We start from the raw sequence: 22,986 nt of genomic DNA, 5'->3' as shown, positions 1-22,986 counted from the left end.
CACTATGCCATTTCCCCACATTCCTGTAAATTGTCTTTTGAAATGATTGCGGGTATCGGCACAACCGGTGCCGAGCTCGACCAATCGGACTTCGGCGTTCCAACATGGACTACGGTAATTCATCGACCATTCATAGTAGTCGGAATCAAAGCCAATTAAGTAGCAGAGGTATAATGAAGTCAACGGACTTTAGTGCAGGCCGTGTTTCATCCCCAACGCCCTTCTCCATCGCCCTGTGGAATGCGCCATGTGCAAAATGTAGATATCCAACACCTTTTTAGATTCCCCTGGTAGAGTAATTTTCTTGTGAGGTTCAAGGGGAGGTGGTAAATCCTGCTAATTTGCTGACCGTAGCTATTTTAGCGCTGAGGGTCGTGATGGTATCAGTCCCTGTGATGTCCAATAAAGGAATTTCTGCGCCCAAATCCTTCACCAGCCATGTTCGGAACTCGGTAGCCACTAAGGAGTCCACACCGTTTGAACTGATGGACTTTGAGGGATCGATATTCTCAACGGGTATTGCAAGTAGCTACAAGAGTTTGTTTTAGATTCCTTCTGTGACAATGCCGACCGCTTCCTCTAACGTCGTAGCTGCCTGGAGAAGAGACTGGACGCGACTGGATGGATTTGTTTCGGAGGTCATCTTCCTGACAGTGGAAGGTTTTCGAAGATGGGCAAAGAAGAGGAAGGCAAAATAGCTCGGAGGCAACACATCTTGCCCATTGTAAAGAGTCTCATCGCTTAGCCCTGCAATGACCTGGCAAGCTGAATGTGATACTTTCTCACTCAAAAGGTATTCCAAGATGGAATGAACTTCGTCTTCCCGCAGTGATCTCAGCGTGGCCGTGGTATGGCGCGCGTATTGCATGTTCTCAGCGACAAAACCGACCTGGAGGATACTTCCCAAGTCCACACTACTGCCTCGGAGGCCTTGGGATACACGATATTGAGCCAAAGCATCTTGATATGTGTTTCCAGTAGCGTAGTTAGCTTGGCTCTTGTTGCCGATGATACCAGTAGCTGATGAAAGCATGACAAAGGAATCAACATCCTTTGGGGGACTATTGTGAAGGTTCCACGATCCTTTCACTTTGGGTCTGACTGCCGTTTGCCAATCATTGTATGACATGCTCCCAAACATCGAATCCTAATTTAGAGGACCCGTTAGCCAGTTTCTTGACCCTAGTATGAAAAAAAGAGTGCAAAAAAAATGTTATAAATCAGTGAGGCGATCTTTTCACATCGGAATGCCGAAAGCACAAACAGGGAAGAAAAGAAAAAGGCTCTTGAGTTATTCACCTTCAAGATCATTGCACACTGTATGCAGCCCTTGATCAACGGGAGTGATCGGGTACATGCTTGGAACACTTCTTCAACAGAACCTTTGTCTGTGATGTCGCAGCTAAAGATCACAGCTCGACAACTCGATTTCCGTATATCCTCAAGCATATCACGAACCACGTCTGATTCAGCGCGGCCAGAACGGGATAAGAATATCAACTGTTTGGCTCCACGGGATACCATCCATCGTGCAATGCTTCGACCAATTCCCCCAAGAGCACCGGCCAAGATGTAGGACGCATTTGGGTCTAAAAATAATGGCGACGATAAATCCGGTATCAACGGGATGCGATCTTCTTGCTCAGGAACAAGTATCATTTTCCCTGTTCCCTTCCCAGATTGCAATAATCGAAGTCCTTCTTCAACCTGGGAGTACTTCAAAATAGTTGTTGGCGTTGCCTCTCGAATCTTTCCTTCTTCAAATAAACGGATGGCGTCTGCTGTTAGCTGGCCAATCATAGACGGCTTGTGGCGCATTGTCGGAAGCTCCACACTAGTCATGGTGACATTTCGCAAGAACGGTGTCAATTCTATACGCCCATAGCTCTGCGCGTCCCTCTTCCCGATCTCAACAAAGCGACCCAGAGGTGCAATGAGTTCCCAAGAATTCTCAAATACTCTCCAGAGAGCGAGTTGAGAATCACATCTACTCCCCGGCCTCTCGTGCATCGCTTGATAGCAGTAGCAAATGTGAGGTCTCTGCTACAGAAGACATGATCTTCGGCTATACCGTATTTTGAGATGATGAGTTGACGCTTTTCCAAGGTAGAAACGGTAGCGTATATTTCCGCTCCCACAATCTTGGCATATTGTATAGCGGCCTGGCCAACTCCAACGGCAGCAGCGTGGATCAGAATCGTTTCGCCTTTTGACAAGTGAGCGGCCTCCCTGAGACCATATAGGACAGTTGAGTAGACACAAGGAAGCCCGGCAGCGGTTTCGAAGCTGATACTGTCGGGCAATGGGACCACAACATCTTGGTCGATCCTTCCAAATGTATGGAAGCAACCAGTGTCCACCCCACCAAGAAAGACAACCCGCTCTCCTGGCTTCAATCTATCTACCTTGATGCCGACTCTGCTCACAATTCCAGCGGCTTCATTTCCCAGGCTGTTTGCCAGATATTCCCCCATAGTGATCATGACGTCGCGGAAGTTTAGACCAACGGCCTTAATCTCAACTTCGACCTGGGTATCTCCTAATGGCTGATGATAAATCTCGTCTGTGACCCACTCCAAGTTTTATCCTTGGTACCCGGGCGTGTCATAGTCATCCTCGGGGCTAAAGGTAGGGTCGACCATCACCACATAGGGCTTCAACATGATATACCCACCCTGCTCGATAACAAACCCTCCCTTAGGCCCTCCCCGGTTTGCACTCTCCTTCGGATCTTCGAAGGCACTCACGATCGACTTCAAGCATTGATTGTCTATCACGAGACAGGCTTTTGACCATGGAACATGTGACCCATCTTCCATTCCCAAAGATTCGGAATATCGTTGGAAATCCTCACGAATCTGGTCCAAGGATGCCCCGTCCCATCGCTGTCGATCCTCGAAAACAAAATTCTTATAGGTTTCCTGCACGAACTTCTCAGGACATCGGTCGCCGTCAGGGTATTCATCCTTGTCGATTTTTTCAATACTCCATTGCACATAACGGTCGATTTTTGCGAGGCAGGCAGACCAGAGCCGGTCGGATTCTGCCGTGTAAACAGTGCGGTAGATCACAAAGCCCCAGGGTAAGTAACGGAGCCATTTAATGAACATGACAGAAGGGCGAGTCTCGTTTTTATACCAGGGCTGCTTGCACCAGCGCTTCCGAAGTTCGTGAGGCGAATCAGTATATTCCGGATGCGACCAGCGTTCAGGCCATGATGGGTGATGGAGGTTGCATTCTTGGTGGGCATCAACGCTAGATCCCTCATGTTGAGTCATTATAATAGGAAATATGAGGGTAATGGCTACCTGGTGTGAATAGAGATCATAGGTTGACCACTTTAAACGCGACGGGAGACCCCGAGGTATCTATGCCTTTTTTGATCCGCGTAGCCCACTCACTCACCCCTGAATCCACTTCCCCCTCCTGTTGGACCTGACTATATTTGGCATATAGTAAGACATCCCGTATATCCGTCAGGCTGTCTCGGCAGGTTGAGACTGTCGCGTCACATTAAAGAACGGGAGATGAAAAATGACGCAACTGCTATGTAGAATCGTTGCACTTAAATCCCTTGCTATGGAGCTTTCTCCCTTTCTCCTTCTACTATGAAAGCTTCTAACATTGATGCCTCACCCCTCGAGCGTGATAATCCTGGCCAAATACGGCCATATACCGCTCTGTTCTTTAGAAGCTCCAGGCAAGAATTGCTCCAAATATACCTCTTCGTGATGGCGCATGAAAGCCCCGTAGGTAATCTACACCAAGTCAAATCGACTATCGAATCTAAAAGCGGTTGGCCAAAGAAACTCTATTATTTCTCTTGCGTATGCCACCTGAGCAGCCTTATCTCATACGGCGTATAACGGCAAGGTGTACACTAGAAAATCCCGGATAGTGCTTAACAACACTTGATCTATTGATCGAAGAGCCGTAGACCTAAAGCGAGCCAGTTATCCTTTCTACTAGGGCATTAGACTACGAAAGCTAGGTCATTACTTATGTTCGAGACTCCTTAAGCGCTCAAGGAAATTATAATCCTGGTAGAATTGCCTACAAATGCTGCCTGCGGACCTCCTGAAATGAGAAGACGGAGTCACGAATTTCCGATTGCCAGGGCATCCAATATACCATAAGCTATGAGGTCAGATCCCTTCTACGAAAACCGTTTTAGGATGCTGCCTGATTCCACCGTAATGATCGCAAAAACGCATATAGGGGTAGAAGTCAGTATAGGGGCGGAAACGCAATGTTAGCGCTTTAGGCACGTGTAGGATGTTTAAGTGCAAAATAGTGGTGTTCAGGGTGTTCAGGTGAAGGGGACTCAATGGGCTGAAGGGTAGGGCGACAAGTACACTTTTTGGCTCAAATAGAAGAGAAACAAAAACAAAGACATACAACAGCATGTCTAAGGTTATGGTCACCTAGAGCCCACGGATCGGGCGTGGGCGGCTCGCTGCTCTATTCAGCCCACTTCAGGTTAGTCCAGGCAGATATTCACCCGCGTCTGAATATTCTTCACCCGATGATTCAGGCTGTGTAGTAAAAGTAACTGGTGAACGGACAATCGATTGGTTATGCCTCTATCGCTAGATGCCTAGTTTCCCATTCAAGCAAAGCCTTAGAATTAGATACAATTTGATGATGCTCGGGACCCAGAATTCGTCGCTGCTTAGCCACGCAGCTCCTGAGTAAATCAATTGCATCAGCAAGCCGACCCATAGATTCCCATGTGAAGGCAAGGTTAACCATGCCCGTTATTGTGTCGGGGTGGTCCACGCCGAGCTTCGTCTTGCTCATCTCCATGACCTGTATAAAGAGCTGCTCGGCCTCTTCCAATCGGTGCTGATTTCTATACGTCCACGCTATGTTGCCCATGCTTGTAAGCGTGTCAGGATGGTCCGCGCCGAGCTTAGTCTTGCGAGCCTCCATGACATGCACCTCGAGTTTCTCAGCCTCCTTCCACCGGCCTTGGTTTTGGTATGTCACCGCTAGGTTGGCCATGCTCGTTAGTGTGTCGGGATGGTCCAGGCCGAGCTTTGTCTTGCGAGCCTCCATGATTTGCACCTCAAGGAGCTCGGCCTCTTCTAACCGGCCCTGGTTCCAGAAAGTTGATGCTAAGTTGGCGATGCTTATTAGCGTATTGGGATGGTCGGCACCGAGCTTTGTCTTTTGAGTCTCCATGATCTGTGTAAGGAGTCGCTCTGTTGACTCCAATCTGCCCTGGTTCCAGTATATCGACGCTAGGCTATTAATACTTAATAGCGTGTTGGGATGATCTGTGCCAAGCCTTTTCTTGCGGGTCTCCACGACATCAATCTGTAGCCGCTCTGCCTTTTCCCACTGGCCCATATTCCCGTAAGTTAACGCGAGGTTGCTCATGCTTGAAAGTGTACTAGGATGGTCTGACATGCCGGGCTCCTTCTTGCTTATCTCCAGAACCTTATTTAAAAGCTGCTCGGCCTTCTTCCACTGGCCTTGGTTCTGGTATATCGACGCAAGATTGTTCATACTTGATAGTGTGTTGGCATGGTCCGATCCGAAACTCGTCTCGCTCCTCTCCATCACTTCCTCAAAGAGCTGCTCTGAATCCTTCCATCGGCCTTGGTTCTGGTATATCAATGCTAGATTGTTCATACTTAAAAGTGTAGAGGGATGGTCTAAGCCGAGCTTCGTCTTGCTCATCTTCATGACCTCCACTTCGATTTTTTCAGCCGCTCCCCAGAGTCCCCCAAGCCTATATGCAGTTGCTAGAATAGTAGCGCTTTTTAGTGTCTCTTTACTATCTACTCCCAAAGACTTCAAGTTCTCATTTGTTGACTTAGACGCCATTTCAACCGATTCTGCAATATTCCCGGTTGCTTGTGCATACCACGCTGCTCTAGAAAGCAACGTTGCCCATTTCTGTCGCGAATCGTGTGATTTTGGGCATTGAGACGCCGCAAGTTTAACATGAGGAAACAGCGAATGGCACTGTTCCCAGTTCGTATATTCCCCGATCGGAAAGTCACGACATAGATTATTGATGAATCTTTCATTCCACTGCGCGTCCTTTTTGTGTGCCTTCAACCATGTACGCACTGTTAATTGCACTAGTCGATGCATTGTGAGTATTGAGTTGTTCTCTCCAAACGAGATTAATGAAAAGTCGCAAAGTGTCGTTATATCATCTTCGAACGACTGGTCTGCGCTAGACTCATCGTCAGACCTACTAGCCCCATCCTCTTCGCTCGAACTATCTGTAATATTCCCTGTACTCAAATTGTCCTTGATTGCTCGGCTTGGTGAGTCGCGAAGGATGCTTAGAGGGATTCCTTGCCGCTCAAAAAAGCTCATCAAAGAAAGCAAGTCTGTGGCGGATGGTCTGGTGCTCTGAATACTGTCAAATGATATTTGCCAGGTGAGAATAATCGAGCTTTTGGCCTCCCAGTCTTGATAGAGAAGACCTGCCTGGCGTTGAAGTAGTCGCACGGCCTGGAGGTCATCTTTTCGAATCTTCTCAAGGTACTGCGATACCGAGCAACGAGATGAACAACGTGTGATATAACTGGCAGCCTGTATAATTGCCAGTGGCATATATTCAAGTGCTTCAGTCAGCTGCTGTATGTCCTCATGATCCGTAGATATATTCAATTTCTTCTTGAGTAGATCCAAAGCTTCGGCCTTCTCCATTGGTGGTACTTCGATAATATCATTTGGACTAGCGATGTCCAACGCTACCCCTTTGTTCCGACTAGTGACAATGATAGACCCATTGGAGCATTCGAGGAGATATCTTAGCGGTGGCTGCGGCGTGATGATACTTCGGTCGTTTGCCTGGCCCTCGGACCTAGTCGCGTAAGTCTCGCGAAGGAGACTGTCATCGTCAACATTATCGAGAACAAGAATCCATCCCCCGATCTTCTCGTCTTGTAGCCAATTCCTGAAAAGTCGAAAAATATTGGCAGTAGGGTCTTCCCGTCCAGGAATCTTAACTCGATCGGCAAGGTCACGGAGACTTTGTTCACAACGTGCGGAGTTACTTGCGTGGATCCAGAAGACCCAAGTTTCAGGCGAAAGTTGCCGAATTCGGTTGCAGTGTTCGATGGCAAGCTGTGTTTTTCTAGTGCCTTGTCAGCGTTGAACGGACCGCCCTTGGTCATACTCACCCAACGCCCCCAAGGCCGACGAGTACCACTCTGGACCCTGAGTTCGAGGATCTATCGTGAATCTGGCTGAGTAGTGCATCACGGCTGATGAAGTCTTCGTGGGAAAGCGATATGTTCGAAAAGGGATCAGGGCGCTTTGGTAGCTCTGAGGAAGGCGCTATCAGCACATGTGACCTGGTTCCATTTCAGAGCAACTAGAAACTCACCCGCTGGAAGATATATTTGCCCATGATTGATCCCTACCTGAACCCCCAAATTCGCGTCGCCAAACGACACATTTATAGAGCTCATGTTCGACACACTTACGACGTGAAGTGTCTATGTTAGAGAAAGGACAGTTTATCAATAGCGGGGTCGGTCCTTGGCGCCGCCTCGCCATCAGCTGACCCCATGTATCCTGAGCAATGGGTCCTTCTAGAAGGCATACTACCTGAAGCTGAATTCGTCGGATCTAGTAATGGCCGTGTTAATTATGACGGCTGCAAAATGGGTCAACCGAGCCCAAGTAACCTATGAAACCCTACAACAGCATGTGATGACACTTTTCTAGGGCTGAAGCTAAATAATTGAACACCACAAACTCAAGAAGGGATAGGCCAACTCGCAGATCCTAAAAACAAAAATCGGAGCTCTATAAAAGGACCTAAATGCAATTTTAGCAGCCAAGAGCTATATTCTCTAACATTACCAACCAAATGCTTGAAATATCGCAGGAGCGACACTTGAGCAGAGCCTTCATGAATTTAAAATCTCTCTTGCGCCAATATGAGGAGCAATCAAAATGGGCCTCCCTAACATCTTCTCCTGAGAGGCCAGTGTATCGAAGTGTTTTACCAGCGAGATTAGGTCGGAAACATCAATATGAATAGCAAACTCTGCAAGTTTCAACTCGGTATTCCGCTTTTGAAGCTCCAGGTCTGTAGGTTCTTTCTCTAGGGGGTTTCACGATTTATCATACAGATTGCCATTCAGCAGGTGAAGCTTACTCTTGAAATCGCCGCCCAGATTCTTTGCCCTTGCCATGCTTAGAGGCTCAGCGAAATTTCAAGTCTTTGAAAACTGAACAGCCTGTTGCGATCTCATGAAATATCACAGTCAGTAATTTCATCCCTGAGATAAGAACCTAAACGCAATGGTAGTTCAAGATCAGCCGCGTGCAGGGTAGCTGACACTTGACCCTCAGGCAATAAGCGTTTAACGAGCATGATATGAAGCACGTGATATTAACAATTTGATTCAAGCAGCCTATCTACTCTCTCTTACCACGATCATAGAATCATGCGATCTTCCCGACCACATGGCTAAGCCATACCTGCGACTGCAGAGCCAAAAAGAACATTCAGAACAATCTGATGTATTGTGGGATGTTGGAGAGAAGGACCTATCTACAGAGAGCGGCCATATGACAAATATAAGAATAAAAACACACAACAGTCAGGATTCGCATGTGGTCACCCACCATACTACTAACTAACCGGCGTGTGGCTTAAGTACGGCTGAGCGGACGGGAAGCCCTGTTCTCCACACCCTATGGTCGTATGTACTGGGTATAAGTCGGGAAAAACCCATATACTTCAATCCCGTATGGCTCTCCACGTGATGCACTATGGCCCAAATTTGAAATAGTGCGTGCCGCTTTAGCGACGCGCGACTCAGGATGAGAAGGGTGAGTGCGCAATATGCACAGAGAGAGATGTCGGATCCAATAATAAACAACATTCGGATTCGTCTCGGTCAATCACAACCAGCCATCGCCTTTCTATTGTACATAATTTGCCATATCTAGCCGAATTGTGCATGTATCTACTAGCAAATGATATACCACCAACGCCGATTTCCCTCTTTCTCACACCTTTTGCAATGCACCATGCAAAATAGTAATAATTAACACTTGTTTCTATATTTCTGGTCGAGCGATTCTCGTGATATTCAAAGGAAGTTGGTGAATCATATTAATTTATTGACAATGGCAATTCTAGCGCTGAGGGCCTTGCGAAATTAACCTATGAAAGGACATTGTGATTTAAGCTATTTGATGTCATTAATGATGTAATCAGCCTTTCCTGCTGACTATATCTCATTATAACGAAATTGAACCTATAGGAAATCAAGGCTCACACACAAGGGGTTCGGCTCTGGAAAGGTTAGCCAGACTCTATAAGTGCTTACGTCATCAATTGTTAGAGTGCTTCTTGACTCCGAGCTCATTGCCGGCGTAGCCGTGCACGTCATATATAATTGAAGATGGCAAAGAAGTACGGCAATTTGACACATATAAGTATACCTACATAGTCCAGAAATCATCATGTATGTCACAAATATTGAGTGACTTACAATTGCTTTCTCATCTTATACATTATTTTTACGACACAAAACTTGTGCATTACAATACAAAAGAATGATGGATGACTTCAAGGACACTTTTAGTTGGAACTTCACCGCCAAGCACCCCTTGAAAGTGATTATCGTTGGTGCTGGTATCGCCGGCTTAACGGTAGCGCTGGGACTCAAGAAGGCTGGCCATGAAGTTCTGATCCTGGAACGCGTCCATGAGATCTCAGAAGTTGGTGCTGGCATTCAAGTGGCCCCCAATGCTGCTCGTATTCTACATCGTCTAGGTTTGTTAAACCAGGTCATGGAGAAGGCGAATATTTTAGAGGAAAATTCTCTGCGGCGGTATGCGAACAACCAAGAACTTGGAACTGCGCCTTTGATGCCCGAGGTATGTCTCAACTTTTGACTATTGATTGGTTCGTGTCCAACCTCATCTGTCTATAGGTAGGCGAGAAGTATCATGCACCCTTGGCTGTTATCCACCGAGGCGATCTACAACTCATCCTGCTACATGGGTGCGAGGCTGCCGGGATCGAAATTCGAAAAAGCTCGCTCGTGGTTCGAGTCCCTGACGATTTTGAGGCCAAGGTACAGCTGGAGTCGGGTGAATGGATTTCTGGCGACGTGGTGATTGCGGCCGACGGGATCAAATCAAGCATACGCCAACAAATGGCTTCCCATCATGGAGTTCGCGATACGTGCCAACCGACTGGAGATGCAGCCTATCGAGTCATGATCCCGAAAGAGAAAATGCTAGAAGACAAGCGCGCATTGGATCTTTTGAACCATAACGTTGGTATGCGGTGGATGGGACCAGGTGGTCATATCATGGCCTATCCCATTAAAAACAACTCTGTGTACAACATGGTGTTGCTACACCCTCAAAAGAAAGATGCGCCCAATGAGGAGAGCTGGACCAACAAAGGCGACAAGAAAGAGATGCTTTCTTTTTACCATGATTGGAATGATTTGGTTCGCAGCCTGCTCACTTATGTCCCGGATGGTGAGGTGATGGAGTGGACTCTCAATTCCCACTTGCCCTTGCCATCTTGGGTTGAGAACAAATGCGTCCTAATGGGTGACGCTTGTCACCCGATGCTTCCATATGTAGCTCAGGGTGCTGCGCAAGCCATTGAAGACGCTGGTGTCCTCACATGTGCGCTCTCTTTGACTGACTCGGTCCCTACGGCGCTTTCTGTTTACGAAGCGGTGCGCAAAGAGCGCGCAGAGCGCATTCAAAATAGCGCCGCCGTGACAAGGAAGGCTTTACACTTACCTGATGGCGAAGAACAACGCAAGCGTGATGAGGCTATCCGAGGCCCGGGTAAGAATCCAGATCTCTGGGCCGATCACAGCTGGCAGGACTTTATGTGGGGTGAGTCTACGGCCTACCGACATTTTATGAGGACCAATATTGACCGAAGATTCAGGAACCGATGTCATGAAGGAAACAGTGGAGAACTGGAGTGATTTGGTAGCCCGTTGTAAGGGGTATCATCTTCATTCGTTGAAGGCTGTCGGCTACTGAGATGCAGCAATGAAACTGAAAGACTGATATAGTATCCTACTCAATGCTTTTTGCGTATATTATATCTCCTTACAAACCTCAATCATAGACCTAAGAAGTTGCCTTTTATCTGTGTACATGCTAGTGTATATTCACATGTCCATTGTATACTTGCTCTCATTTCTTTCCCGGGTTTGGCCTTTACTGTAGAGACATTTCCCAGACTCCGATCTCAACAAAATGAATGTGAAAATTATCTTTTACATTTTGGCAGATACAGGCTTTGAGTGGGCTTCATATAGTCCGCCGGCCTCCTCCTCACCTCGTCAGCGATGTTCAGCTAGGATACTAAGTCTGATAAGGCCTGATTTCGAGAAGCTTGGGATCATCAGCAAATTTTTGAATTTTTGAGTTAATTTGTCTAGCAGGCTGACCGTGTGGGTTCTTGTAAACAACGTATCATGCTTCTCTGCCGCACACAGCGCAAAACTGTTGGTGGTGGAGCGGTTGACGTCATTCTACTTCTACATAGGTGTCGAAGCAGCAAATGCCCATATACTCAAGTTCTATATAACCAAACTTGTGACGTGTAATGGGCGATGATGACTCCGTGCTAAGGGAAAGTGCCGCTTTCAATGTCACTAACTACCAATAGAGCCGAGAACAAATCGGAAAATCTTTGTGAAATAGTTCTATGATCGGATATCTTATTCGGCACGTAGAGACTATTCTAGTATCTCTGAACTTTCAAAAACCAGTTTCCCGAGCCGGGAGAAAGTTGAGCCAGATATCGGGTCCGCATTCGGTAAGCAATAGCAGTGAGCTCATATGCTATCTTTTCACGTGATTTGACTATAAGTCGTTGTGTCCCAAAGAAATCAGAGCATGGCAAGTTCCCTGAAGTCACCCGATGCATATGCATGGAATGACAAGTCAGCTTTACATGACTTGGCCCGTCTCCGTGCTTTTAGTACGATTCACTGCACGGCTCAACTATCATTGCAGATGCGCACAATGTTTTCGCGGACATGGTTAGAGCCAAAAATCCAGAGATTGTCATGTGCTGCTTCAAGACAGAGACCCACAACGCCCTTGTTCAACAGCTTAGCCATCGCGGAGTAGGCATGAGCTTCAACGATCACAAATCGGCACCAAAACCAATTGAGGCGGGACTGTTTTTTATGCGCGTCAATGCATTTCACCCAAGCTACGCGAACAATCAGTATCCGATATTCTGCTCTCCCACCCTCGCTTTATGAATGTAGGCCCTTAGAATTTGACTTCTCAAGGAACAACGAACGCATGTCTGACCCGACCTTGAACAAACAATCATGCTTTAACCAAGTTGTCAAGGCCTACCTTATTACTCAAGAGGTAGTCCTAATTACCTTTATCAGCATAAAGTGTTTCAAGCATGTCGACTACATACTTACCCACAGCCATTGAGGCATCCATTTGGACGCAAACCAGAGTAATTTACTATTGGGTCCTCTCCATATCATCCCAGATTTCCCCATAATATCATCCATAATAGAATCCGCAAACGCTTGGACTGGGCATCCTTTGGGTCCTGCTTGGCCAGAGGCCCACTGTGTGATGATGTCCCTAGCGCCTAGGAAGAGGGAAGAACTGGGTAGCAATACTTCCGGTTCGTTGGAATGGAATGAGGTTGTGACTGTACCGACCATTACGGTGAGTACATTGATCCCAATAGGAGCAAGCTCAAGCCTGAGCGTCTCTGAGATAGTCGTTATGGCTGACTTGGAAGACGAATAGATGCCTAGACTGTGTGAGTAACCACTTGATATTGATCGACTGGATTGTAGAACTATACCAATCCAGGGAGTATTAGTCACTCCCCCAATACTACTTAACGTGACAATCTTGCCCCTACTCCTGAGAAGCAAGGGCACGAAGGCTTGAGACATCCTCAGTACACCCCACACATTTGTGTCATACGTCCGTTGCGCAATTTCGATATCCACATCTATCAAGGGCATCGTATAACCAATGCCAGCGTTGTTTATCAGGACATCGAGACCCACGCCATGGCCTTCCACGACTCAGACAGCCTTCGTAATAGACTCGGGAGATGTCACATCTAGCTGAACAGACGTCACATTGCTAAGTGAGACAAGCGATTCTATAATCTTTGACAATGTACGTGCAGTCGCAAAAATATGATGGCCTGTTCGGGCCAGCGCCAGGGCTAGTGCAGCGCCAATCCCATTGGCTGAGCAGCCAGTAATGAGAATGCGCTTTTTAGAGGACACTAGTGAAAATTATTTACGAGGAACAGAGAGCGAGAAAAACCGAAGTCGCAAGTGCGTGGATAATGGACACCGAGCAGAGATAAAGTTTATAATCAGTCTGGAATCTGACCACATGAGCATAGTCTTACATGGTGAACACGGTAATTTATGATGACTTAAAAGTCAAATCTGAGCAGTACGTTATATACCGCGATACAGCTGAATAGGAGTTGTCTCCCAATACAAACCTCGACGACATTTCGGGTCAAGGTACAAAGTGTGCATGGGTGTCTGTGGGGTAGTCCGTTTTCGAATTTGAATCTATTACTGCGGGACGTTTCGGCAAATCTGGTCTGCCACCAGCTGGACCCTGTAATAAGGTACTTTTGGTGATTTCACTTGAAATACATCAAGACAAGATGGTGGGACTTTCTCTGACCTAATGCAAATTAGTGCGATCGGAGTGAGGCGCTGTGAAAGAAAGCGTGTCTGGGGATAATATGTTTTCGAATTCTACTGTAGAACGACATCTCCATCTCTTTTTATCTGCCGGTGGTCCAGGCCTCCTACGATCGGAGAGCACTACTAATTCATCAAAAGAGACACCAGTGAAGGTAGTGAAGGGAGGATCTCAGGGCGAATGGGAGATCAGCAGATAGATCAAAGCAAGGTTATCAGTTCATGACCCGCCAAGGGACGAACCATGATGCAAGAAAGGAACAGAAGTGATGATGAATCGAACCATCTATGACAAGAGGACTCCAGCAAGACCTAATTATTTGCCTCGGCAGAAGGCCTGATCTTTCAGGCGTATATCATATCGAATTTCCGACCTAATACTGAATCCCGCCGGAGAGGAGTAACCCACCCCCGCCGGAACAAGCCACCAGAACGTGACCGTGAGAAACAGGAGTGCAGTCACATTTCTAAGGGTCATCAGAAGACTCCGAGAAAAAAGATGGTATGACCTATCAGTCTGCACAATTTGACTGGCTCAAATGTATAGCTGCTGTAAACAATCAGTGGCCACTGCTTATGGCCTGAGTCCAAAAGCACGCAACATCTATGGATATTAATAATTTTCCTCGATATTTTGAATAAGGCAGAAGTTTTCATAAGAGCTTGCCGTGCTGATCACCGAGTCTACTGTTGATCAAACGTTTTGAAAAGATTTTGCGGGGTCGGAGCAGCCGATAGCTTAATTTAGAATCCGATGATCCTTCTCCCCGCATTATCGGGCCATACCCCCTGATTTCTCACCAGGCGAATTTCTTGAATCAGCAAAATCGTGGCCTGACCGAGAAATTTAGGGAATGAACCGACCCGACGGCAATGCGCAGGAGGGTTCTGAACACATTCCGAAGTGAGGCGGGGTCCGGGTGCCGGGATGTATTCCTGCAGGGTAAAACTTCAAGTGTCTGTTATTCGCGCCCCGATATCCAATTATCTCCAATGAATGCAATTCTGACATGCTCCAAGCCTCTCGCCTCTTTACTATTGCATGGAATCCTCGTATATCACATTAGTCCTACAGACTCGATTGATTGGCGTAGAATGCACTTATTTAAGAAAAATAGAGCCTACGCCGTAGCCAATCAAGCCATTCCAAACACAAGTAATCTCCGGTGGGGGAGGTCAAGCTTTCAATCCGGACTGGATCACCAGGACTGTTCTCCGGGCAGCGTGGGGATACAACCGAATAAGGGGCTGGGTCTTGCTCATCCCACTTCTGATTAGCTCCGGAATGCACAACCCCACACAAAATGCACTTGAGAAATATTTTATACAAGTCTAATCCTCGGCCGCGTTAGTGGATCTCCGGTGGGGAGATCTGGCTGCATGAAGACCGGAGCTTCTTTCTTGGTTATATATGATCACTAGCTCCCCCGCAATTTCACAGTATGAGTTATCTCGACTACACATATCGAAAAGCGTGACTGCTGATCGACTGCCTGATATTTTTATTTTGAGGTCCGAACCTGATACAAGATGGCGACAGAGAAGGTCGCCCCGACCAAACGGGAGCTTGAAGCCTTTGAACTGAGCAACCCCGACGTCGTTGAGCTCATTCATCAAGCAGAGCAAAGCGATGCAGCTGACCGGAAGTTGACTATCCGCCAAGCACTGAAGAAATATAAGAAAGCTGTATTCTGGGCCATGTTCCTATCTACTAGTTTGATCATGGAAGGCTATGATTTGGTCATTGTACGCAAGCCTCATATGTATACCCGAACAGAATACCTCACTGATATCAAAAGCACAGATAACTTCATTTTACGGCCAAACACAGTTCAGAACGAGGTTTGGAGTGTGGGATCCCGTGTCGAAGAGCAACCTAATACCCGCTTCGTGGCAATCCGGGCTGTCCAATTCATCTCTTGTCGGCCAACTTGCCGGCTTAATAGTTAACTCATATACCCAAGATCGATTTGGTTGTCGACCGACCATGATGTTTTTCATGGCTTGGATGCTTATCATGATCTTCATTCCGGTTTTTGCGCCATCCTTGCCTGTCTTGGCATTTGGAGAGGCGATGTGTGGTGTTTCTTGGGGTGTTTTCCAGGTAACCTATCTGCCTCCAATATACCTTTTAGCATTGTGACTGATGTGATTTGATGTGACATTATGCAGACTCTTTCTACGTCCTACGCTTGTGAGGTGGTTCCCACAGTCCTCCGACCCTATGTGACCGCCTACGTTTGCATGTGCTGGGGTGCCGGTATCCTTCTATCTTCTGGAGTCGTCCGAGCTGTAGCCAGCATTGAAGGTGACCTAGGATGGAGACTTCCATTTGTTCTTCAGTGGATCTGGCCGGTTCCTCTCTTCATTGGAGCTTACTTTGCCCCCGAATCACCTTGGAACGCAGTCCGCCGTGATAAGCTCGATCTCGCCAGAAAGAGTCTGATGGCGTTGCAGCAAGATGGCCCCGATAAGGAACGTAATGTCGATGTCATCCTTGCATACATTAGACACACCACCGAATTGGAAAAGGGAGAGACGTCGAATGCTAGCTTCCTCGATTGTTTCAAGGGAACCAATTTACGGCGCACGGAGATCGTGAGTATTTACGTTTGCCGCTTCACCTCACTTGGATCTAAACTTACAATCCCCAGAACTGTGTCGTCTGGGCAGCCCAGCTCCTGTGTGGCAATACCATCCTCGGCTATGCCGTTACCTTCCTCGAAGCAGCAGGCTTCACCGAGCTTCAGGCCTTCGACGTGAATATCTCCCTCTCGGCATGCTACATCATCGGTGGAATTATCTGCTGGTTCCTTTTCCCGCACGTCGGCCGAGCGACTATCTATATGACTGGCATGGCCTTCATGTTTGTCTGTCTCATCGTGATCGGCGGTCTTGGCTTCGCCCACGATAATAGTTCAAAACTTGCGGTTGGCATTCTCCTCGTCATCTCCACGCTAGCAAACATGATCACCGTCGGCCCAGCCTGCTATCCCATCGTGGCCGAGACACCCTCGGGTCGGTTGAGGTATAAGACTATTAGTATTGGGCGATTTGTGTATAATCTGACGGGAATTGTGCATAATACCATTACGCCACGCATGATCTCATCGACAGGTGAGTCTTCCTTTGTTAATTATTACATTACCAAGGGCTATGCTAACGAATACATAAGCCTGGAATTGGGGAGCCAAGGCCGGTCTATTCTATGCAGGAACCAACCTTCTCTGCAATATTTGGTGCTGGTTCCGTCTCCCAGAGACAAAGGATCGAACATTCGGTGAGATCGATGTGCTGTTTGATAACAATATTCCTGCAAGAATGTTTAAGCATACCAAGGCCGAACGTAAGTGTCAATTGAAAAGACTCCTTACTGGAGTATACTAACATGCAAAATAGAATTCGCCCATCAACAGACCTACGAGCGCAAGGAACCTAGTGAGCACGTAGAGAGCGTCGCCTAGGAGAATCATGATTTCTATTGGAACGAATTAAATTTTATGTGCTACTTTTTATGGAAATGCTTGCAATATGGCATCCGATTGTCGAATTGAAAAGAATATAAAACAATCTCGTATCAAGAGTTCCAAGCAGCAGTCATGACCTAAAGCATAATCACGCAACGGTCAAAAAGCCAAAGGCCAAGGTGAAATTTCCAGGCGATGAAGAATAATCGGGTTCGATCAACTTCAGTATGACTGAGCGAACGGGAAGCCCTATTTTCAAGACCTATGGTCATATGTATCAGAAACACCCTGGAAATTTATTATAGGGTACAAATAAGGTGACATAGAGGAAAGCCACTTAGGCGTCGCGCGATCCACATGAGAAGGGTACGAACCAATAGACAGGTGAGAAGCAAGCCGAGAGCGGATGAAAAACAACACCGGCCCTCATCGCACGACAGCTGAGTTTGCCTTCCTATCCAGGCGAGAATAGAACATCATTGAGCCACGGTCTCCCATTTAAACAATCAGCCTCTTGGCATCTACACATAGCCTATAGTAGGATGTGTCCGACTGGGGACTAAATGCGGTGGTTATCTAATGCTAGTTCGTGTAGATATGAGGCCAAAGTAGGTTTTGAATATACGAGTGCTATATATAAATCAAATGGCAATCTCGCGCGTCATGCCTGACGCACTGACCATTTCAATCGGCAGTCGTTAGCCTTTGTAGCACTAATTCATCTAAAGACTCCATAGACTTAGGTACGTTAAGTTGAGCTCTTTTTGATCAAGTCTCCCTAATGTCTGTTGTGCATACCGCGCGCAGCCTTTTGGAAATGGAAAACATTTTGAAAGCACCGAATACTATCCGTAGAACCTACTTTAGTTTGACATGAAATTTCAAAGCGGACTAAAGAGGCTTATATTACACCTCACAGTTTATGCAGATGCCGTCAATTCCAAGTTCTTCCATCAGGCTCATGCCAAATGGAGCATCAGCGACCTGGCGCGTAGCAGTGCTCAGTACTGCAGCAAATGTGGAGGAGTAGGGCCAGTCTCCTACATACAACAGCACCTTGAGGTTTCGGTCCCAAAGGAGAAACAATCCTTCGACACAGCCACAAACATCATTTTCTACTTCAGCTCAGGGATTTCCACGGAATTACTTTTCAATATGGGCCTAACAGTCAGACAAGTAAACTTTCCCAGTGTCCTCGTGTACATTGGCGAAAGCGTCTAGAATACAGGTAAGCTTATTAGCAGGGAGACCACTTGGGTGAAATTCTTGCTTGTCTAATTATCTTCACACATCCCAACATGTAGAACTGAAGCGATTCAAAAACTAGTGCTCACCAGGCGTGCCAGCCTTCAGCTGCCTCGCTTCAATATTGAGTGAGGTTGACTATGTAATCTCTGCTTGGCTGCATATTAGGGCTTTTCAACTGATCAGGTGTGTCGGGCTCATGAATTTTTACTAGCCAATCAGGAAGAGAGCTACGTCGGCAACGGCAGCAGCTCTTCTGGACCCTCGAAACAGGGCTGAAGTTAGATCACGCTAGCGATACCCGAGCCGTCATAGATGGTGGGTTGCCTGAGCTTACTCCTTCTGAGCATCGGGAGTCGGGGTACATGCACATAAGCAGGCTGTTTGGTTACTGACGAATTATCAAATCATGGCCGGTGATCCAGCTCGTATAGGCCAATATTGGCATATTTTGACGAATTTTATTTGTATGCTCACCGCAAGAGTATTGTGTTGAGGAGACAGAAAAGAGGGCATCCCATCAAATTAATCTCCACCATCTGAGGTATAAATACCGGGACATTACAGCACCATTTTTCTCTGCTCAAGCTTTCAAGTCAAACATTCAATACACTCTGAACACAGTCGCCAGTCCAACAAGAAGTTCGTGTCTACTCAATCAATATGCTTTTCAAACCAATTGCCAGCTTGCTTTTCCTCGGCTATGCCAACGCTGCCATTGTGGTGTCGCTGGTCAGCACCAGTGGAGTCACTGTTCCTTACAACGTGGATCCTGATGGCAGTTGCTGTAAGTGAATCGAACCCTCACTTCTCTTCCCCTGATCCCAAACACCTCCGAAGAGAAAGGGTAGCTGAACAGATCCAACAGTCTCCCTGAATGGCGGTAGTCTTACGCAGTTCAACGACCATCTCCAGCAAATGGAGATTCCCAGTGGCTATGAATGCACAATCTGGGAGTAAGTCCACCCTCCCACCAGGGTGTCATGTTGAAATTCACCTGAGGGCTAACACGACTTAGGAACTTCAATTGTAATGGCAAACACACTAACGCTCTCATCGGCTCTCCGCGTATTGCTGAAGTCTGCCCAAAGCTTACTTGGAACTGGGCCTTGGCGGCGTCATCTTTCAGGTGCTGCAAAACGACGTCTAATGGAAGTTGGTGCGCAGGGGGAATTCCAACATGTACATGAAGCGTTTTATAATGCGGAATGATTGGTTCTAGTGGGTCTATTAGCGACAACTAGGCGGCCAGCTGCTGGACAAGTTCAGTGCTCTAAGCTATTCAACCCTGTGGGAACTCTCTCAACAGATTCCCCCTACTATTCCTTCTCGGGCATCGACCAACTCCTTCTGTTTTTCTCCCTGTCATTTTCTCTCACTGACTCTGTATGCAATTTATTTTGTGCGTATAAGACTAGAATTGTGGTTATCTTTCATAGGGAAATTCAAGATCTTCATACAATGTAGCTACTTTGCAGACAGTATCACTGAATTCCGAATGAAAAGTCTTGCCTAGATATTACCCAGCTCTCTGTTCTAGCTGAATGTCATAGACTTTGAAGTAAGCTGGGAAACTAGCAGGGAAGAGGGAAGAGAAGAATGAAGGGGATTGGAATTCCAGTCATGCCATTCCGGTGGAACTCTGGTCACCCCTGTAGACCATGTCGCCTGAAATCAAGTTTCTTCTAACAAGCGCATACATTGATTAGCTATTGACAAAGAATCAAGGATAGAACAAGTATCCTAATGTCCATTGCGTTATACCGAGGTCTCTATAAAGTAAGCTTAGCTTACTTACGGCGATAGAGGTTAGATGACTTCTCGTGATCTTCTACCCTCCTACTTACCCCGCTGCTATTATATACCCAGAAGCTACAAGGTTAATTTATTTAGACTCTACCTAAGTGTAACCCCTGCTTCCAGGACCAGTGTCAATTGGTAATTATAATAGTTAGGTCCGTAATAGCGTAACAGGCGGGTCGATTACCCCTTAGATGATGTTTCTTACCCGTTCGCGCCCTATCCTATGCTATTATCCACACGTTATGGTGGTATGTTCTGGATATATCAAAGGAAGACACCATATAGTTGAACCAAGATAGCGTGCGGCGCTACGGCCTATATAAGAAATTGGTGAGTGCCGCTTTAGCGACGCGCGACCGGACATCAATTATACAATTTAATAACCTTGCGCAAGAGCCCTCCAACCTGGAAAATAAGACTATACAGGACTAATACAAGATCTCATTATAAGCCCCGTTATATCAGCCTATCATATTTCTGAAAAGAGATATGTGGAATATTATTTCGGGGTATAGGGGGTTTCGCGATTGGGTTCAAGACAAGGTTCTCGATGTAAGAAGTATTGATGATCATTCCCGAGGTCGAGAATTTGTTGTTGCCTACACATTTTATAACTAATTAATCAGGGTTGCAAATTTTCCAGACGCCAACACTGTCGTGTTGGGTCTGACATGTCCGAACTACGCCACACGCGGTGAAGATTGGGGGCTAATTGTACCCAAGTCTGATTTTGCTCATAGTAATCCTCCACCAGTTACAATAATATGCATTCGAAGCTTCCTTATTTCAATAAAATCAATTTTGGAACTTAGACAACGTAGCTGGAGTCATGAACAACTGTTGTGGACTTGAAATTATGCGGAGCGTATAGAGAATCTCATGAAAGCTCACTCATTGGCCCCAGTGAGATGTTGGCTGGAATAGTATTTGGCCCCGATATTAACATGACTAGAATGATCTTCGGCCCCATTTCATAATTTGGGAATTCTGTATTCGGTATATTAGTAGGTTTGACCTTCCCAGTGTCATGATCTTGGGATAGGTTGCGTAGGAAAAATACAGAAGCGGAGTATACCAAATCTCACATACTCCGAGAATGGCAAGGTTTGGGGGCTCGTGTTTCATAAACCCAATCAGGCTATCTCGTATTGTCGATGGAATATAAATTGTCTCTTCTTGGGTCAGACTTGCCCAGCTTTTTAGTTCGCAATCTTTACTTCGCAATCTCCAAGCTTTATTTCTTTCGATCATTATCAACATGGCGACTAATTACGGAAGCTACCAGAATGTTGTCTTTGCCAAGGGTACCCTGATGGGTATCAAGCCGACCGTCACAACTGATCCGAGGATGCTGGAAGAACAAGCGAAAAAGGCTCTCAGCGAGGAGACGTATAACTTTGTATCTGGGGGTGCTGGTGAGAAGGCGACTATGGATAGTAACCGGTTGGCCTTTCGGCAGTGGAAGATGTAAGTCTGACCTACTCGCGACATGTGATTTGTAGCGTAAGGCTAATTTCTCTAGGATCCCACGGATGATGCCCGATGTTGGTTACGCCTGTTATGGCTTCTCACTATGTTTGTTAGCTGACAAAAGTGGTTGTTTCTATTAGGTCACGGAGCAGGACGTTTCAGTGGAATTATTCGGTCAGAAGTACGACACTCCACTGATCGTGGCCCCACTTGGAGTTCAGCGTATTTTCCACGAAGATAAGGACACTGGGCTGGCCAAGGTCTGCGCAGAGGAAGGCATTCCTTTCACTATGAGCACGGCTGGTACCAGCTCTATTGAGGAGCTCGCAGAAGCCAGCGGCAATGGTAAACGCTGGTACCAGCTCTACTGGCCTAAAGATAACGATGTCACCGTGTCAATCCTGCAGCGGGCAAAGGCTAGCGGCTTCTCGGTCCTGGTCATCACTTTGGACTGCTGGACTCAGGGCTGGCGACCGGCTGATCTTGACAACGGGTACATCCCGTTCCTCAAGGGAACCGGGTGCCAGGTCGGGTTCAGTGATCCAGTTTTCCGGGCCAAGTTTGAGAAGAAGTCTGGAAAGCCAGTCGAAGAGGATATCGTTGGTGCTGCGGTCGCATGGTTGGCCGATGTGCATATGGGTCAACCTCATTCTTGGGAAGATATCGCTTTTCTGAAGGAGCACTGGGACGGTCCCATCGTCTTGAAGGGTATCCAGCATGTGGAGGATGCGAAGTTGGCACTCAAACATGGCTGCGAAGGAATCGTGGTTTCTAATCACGGTGGTATGTTTCAATCTGCACTCCATGGATTTACAATTGCTGACTATCTGCAGGCCGCCAGGTTGATGGTGCGATCGGTTCGCTAGATGTTCTCCCCGAGATCGTTGAGGCGGTCGGCGACCAGATGACAGTGCTATTCGACTCCGGTATCCGAACAGGAATGGATGTCGTCAAAGCACTGTGCCTGGGAGCTAAAGCCGTGATGGTAGGACGACCCATTGTTTATGGACTCAGCATCGATGGAAAAGAAGGTGCTCGGCAGGTGATTAAGAACATGCTTGGTGATCTGTGGCAGAACATGACGCTGTCAGGAATTCGCTCGGTGAAAGAGTGTAACCCGAAACAGATTCGCCGAGTCACATACGGAGGAGATTCGAAGGTGATGATGTAGATATGAAGATATACCCGATGGACGATTGGCTACGTCATTTCCCAACAAAGTGGAAATCACATGTCAAATGATCTAGATTCCATTAGATGCCCAATGTTGATTTCATTGTATTCTTGTTCTTTCTATCTTT

The 22,986-nt window shown here is 46.9% G+C and overlaps 9 protein-coding genes across 9 annotated transcripts; 4 read left to right on the top strand and 5 right to left on the bottom strand.

Annotated features, from left to right (window-relative positions):
- Positions 1-544: 544 nt before the first annotated feature.
- On the bottom strand, positions 545-2,483 carry N7503_000386 (Lovastatin nonaketide synthase; the record flags this gene model as incomplete). The annotated part of the gene is made up of 3 exons (XM_057059947.1): positions 545-1,147; positions 1,459-1,871; positions 2,072-2,483. 3 exons carry the CDS (start codon positions 2,481-2,483, stop codon positions 545-547), a joined length of 1,428 nt encoding a protein of 475 aa, XP_056926870.1.
- Positions 2,484-2,582: 99 nt separating this feature from the next.
- On the bottom strand, positions 2,583-3,278 carry N7503_000385 (uncharacterized protein; the record flags this gene model as incomplete). Its single annotated transcript, XM_057059946.1, has 1 exon — positions 2,583-3,278. One exon carries the CDS (start codon positions 3,276-3,278, stop codon positions 2,583-2,585), a length of 696 nt encoding a protein of 231 aa, XP_056926869.1.
- Positions 3,279-4,575: 1,297 nt separating this feature from the next.
- Positions 4,576-7,439, bottom strand: N7503_000384 (uncharacterized protein; the record flags this gene model as incomplete). The annotated part of the gene is made up of 3 exons (XM_057059945.1): positions 4,576-7,102; positions 7,149-7,305; positions 7,355-7,439. The coding sequence occupies 3 exons, from the start codon at positions 7,437-7,439 to the stop codon at positions 4,576-4,578; spliced, it is 2,769 nt and encodes a 922-aa protein (XP_056926868.1).
- Positions 7,440-7,883: 444 nt separating this feature from the next.
- N7503_000383 (uncharacterized protein) lies at positions 7,884-8,171 on the bottom strand (the record flags this gene model as incomplete). The annotated part of the gene is made up of 2 exons (XM_057059944.1): positions 7,884-8,065; positions 8,135-8,171. The coding sequence occupies 2 exons, from the start codon at positions 8,169-8,171 to the stop codon at positions 7,884-7,886; spliced, it is 219 nt and encodes a 72-aa protein (XP_056926867.1).
- A 1,375-nt stretch (positions 8,172-9,546) lies between these two features.
- N7503_000382 (uncharacterized protein) lies at positions 9,547-10,965 on the top strand (the record flags this gene model as incomplete). The annotated part of the gene is made up of 3 exons (XM_057059943.1): positions 9,547-9,870; positions 9,927-10,857; positions 10,913-10,965. Coding segments are annotated over 3 exons (1,308 nt in total), but the record flags the coding sequence as incomplete, so codon positions are not given.
- A 1,353-nt stretch (positions 10,966-12,318) lies between these two features.
- N7503_000381 (NAD(P)-binding protein) lies at positions 12,319-12,677 on the bottom strand (the record flags this gene model as incomplete). Its single annotated transcript, XM_057059942.1, has 2 exons — positions 12,319-12,369; positions 12,423-12,677. 2 exons carry the CDS (start codon positions 12,675-12,677, stop codon positions 12,319-12,321), a joined length of 306 nt encoding a protein of 101 aa, XP_056926865.1.
- Positions 12,678-15,230: 2,553 nt separating this feature from the next.
- On the top strand, positions 15,231-17,087 carry N7503_000380 (putative MFS alpha-glucoside transporter; the record flags this gene model as incomplete). Its single annotated transcript, XM_057059941.1, has 5 exons — positions 15,231-15,446; positions 15,505-15,804; positions 15,873-16,298; positions 16,355-16,817; positions 16,876-17,087. 5 exons carry the CDS (start codon positions 15,231-15,233, stop codon positions 17,085-17,087), a joined length of 1,617 nt encoding a protein of 538 aa, XP_056926864.1.
- A 1,988-nt stretch (positions 17,088-19,075) lies between these two features.
- N7503_000379 (uncharacterized protein) lies at positions 19,076-19,656 on the top strand (the record flags this gene model as incomplete). The annotated part of the gene is made up of 4 exons (XM_057059940.1): positions 19,076-19,199; positions 19,281-19,368; positions 19,431-19,571; positions 19,635-19,656. 4 exons carry the CDS (start codon positions 19,076-19,078, stop codon positions 19,654-19,656), a joined length of 375 nt encoding a protein of 124 aa, XP_056926863.1.
- Positions 19,657-21,473: 1,817 nt separating this feature from the next.
- On the top strand, positions 21,474-22,856 carry N7503_000378 (lactate 2-monooxygenase; the record flags this gene model as incomplete). The annotated part of the gene is made up of 4 exons (XM_057059939.1): positions 21,474-21,682; positions 21,738-21,759; positions 21,826-22,468; positions 22,519-22,856. 4 exons carry the CDS (start codon positions 21,474-21,476, stop codon positions 22,854-22,856), a joined length of 1,212 nt encoding a protein of 403 aa, XP_056926862.1.
- Between the last annotated feature and the right edge of the window lie 130 nt (positions 22,857-22,986).

Source organism: Penicillium pulvis, assembly GCF_028828015.1.
Source record: "Penicillium pulvis strain IBT 33274 chromosome Unknown contig_10_segment0_segment0, whole genome shotgun sequence".
Taxonomy (NCBI): domain Eukaryota; kingdom Fungi; phylum Ascomycota; class Eurotiomycetes; order Eurotiales; family Aspergillaceae; genus Penicillium; species Penicillium pulvis.
Note: the sequence above shows the minus strand (reverse complement) of the source record. Positions and strands in the feature narration are given on the sequence as shown.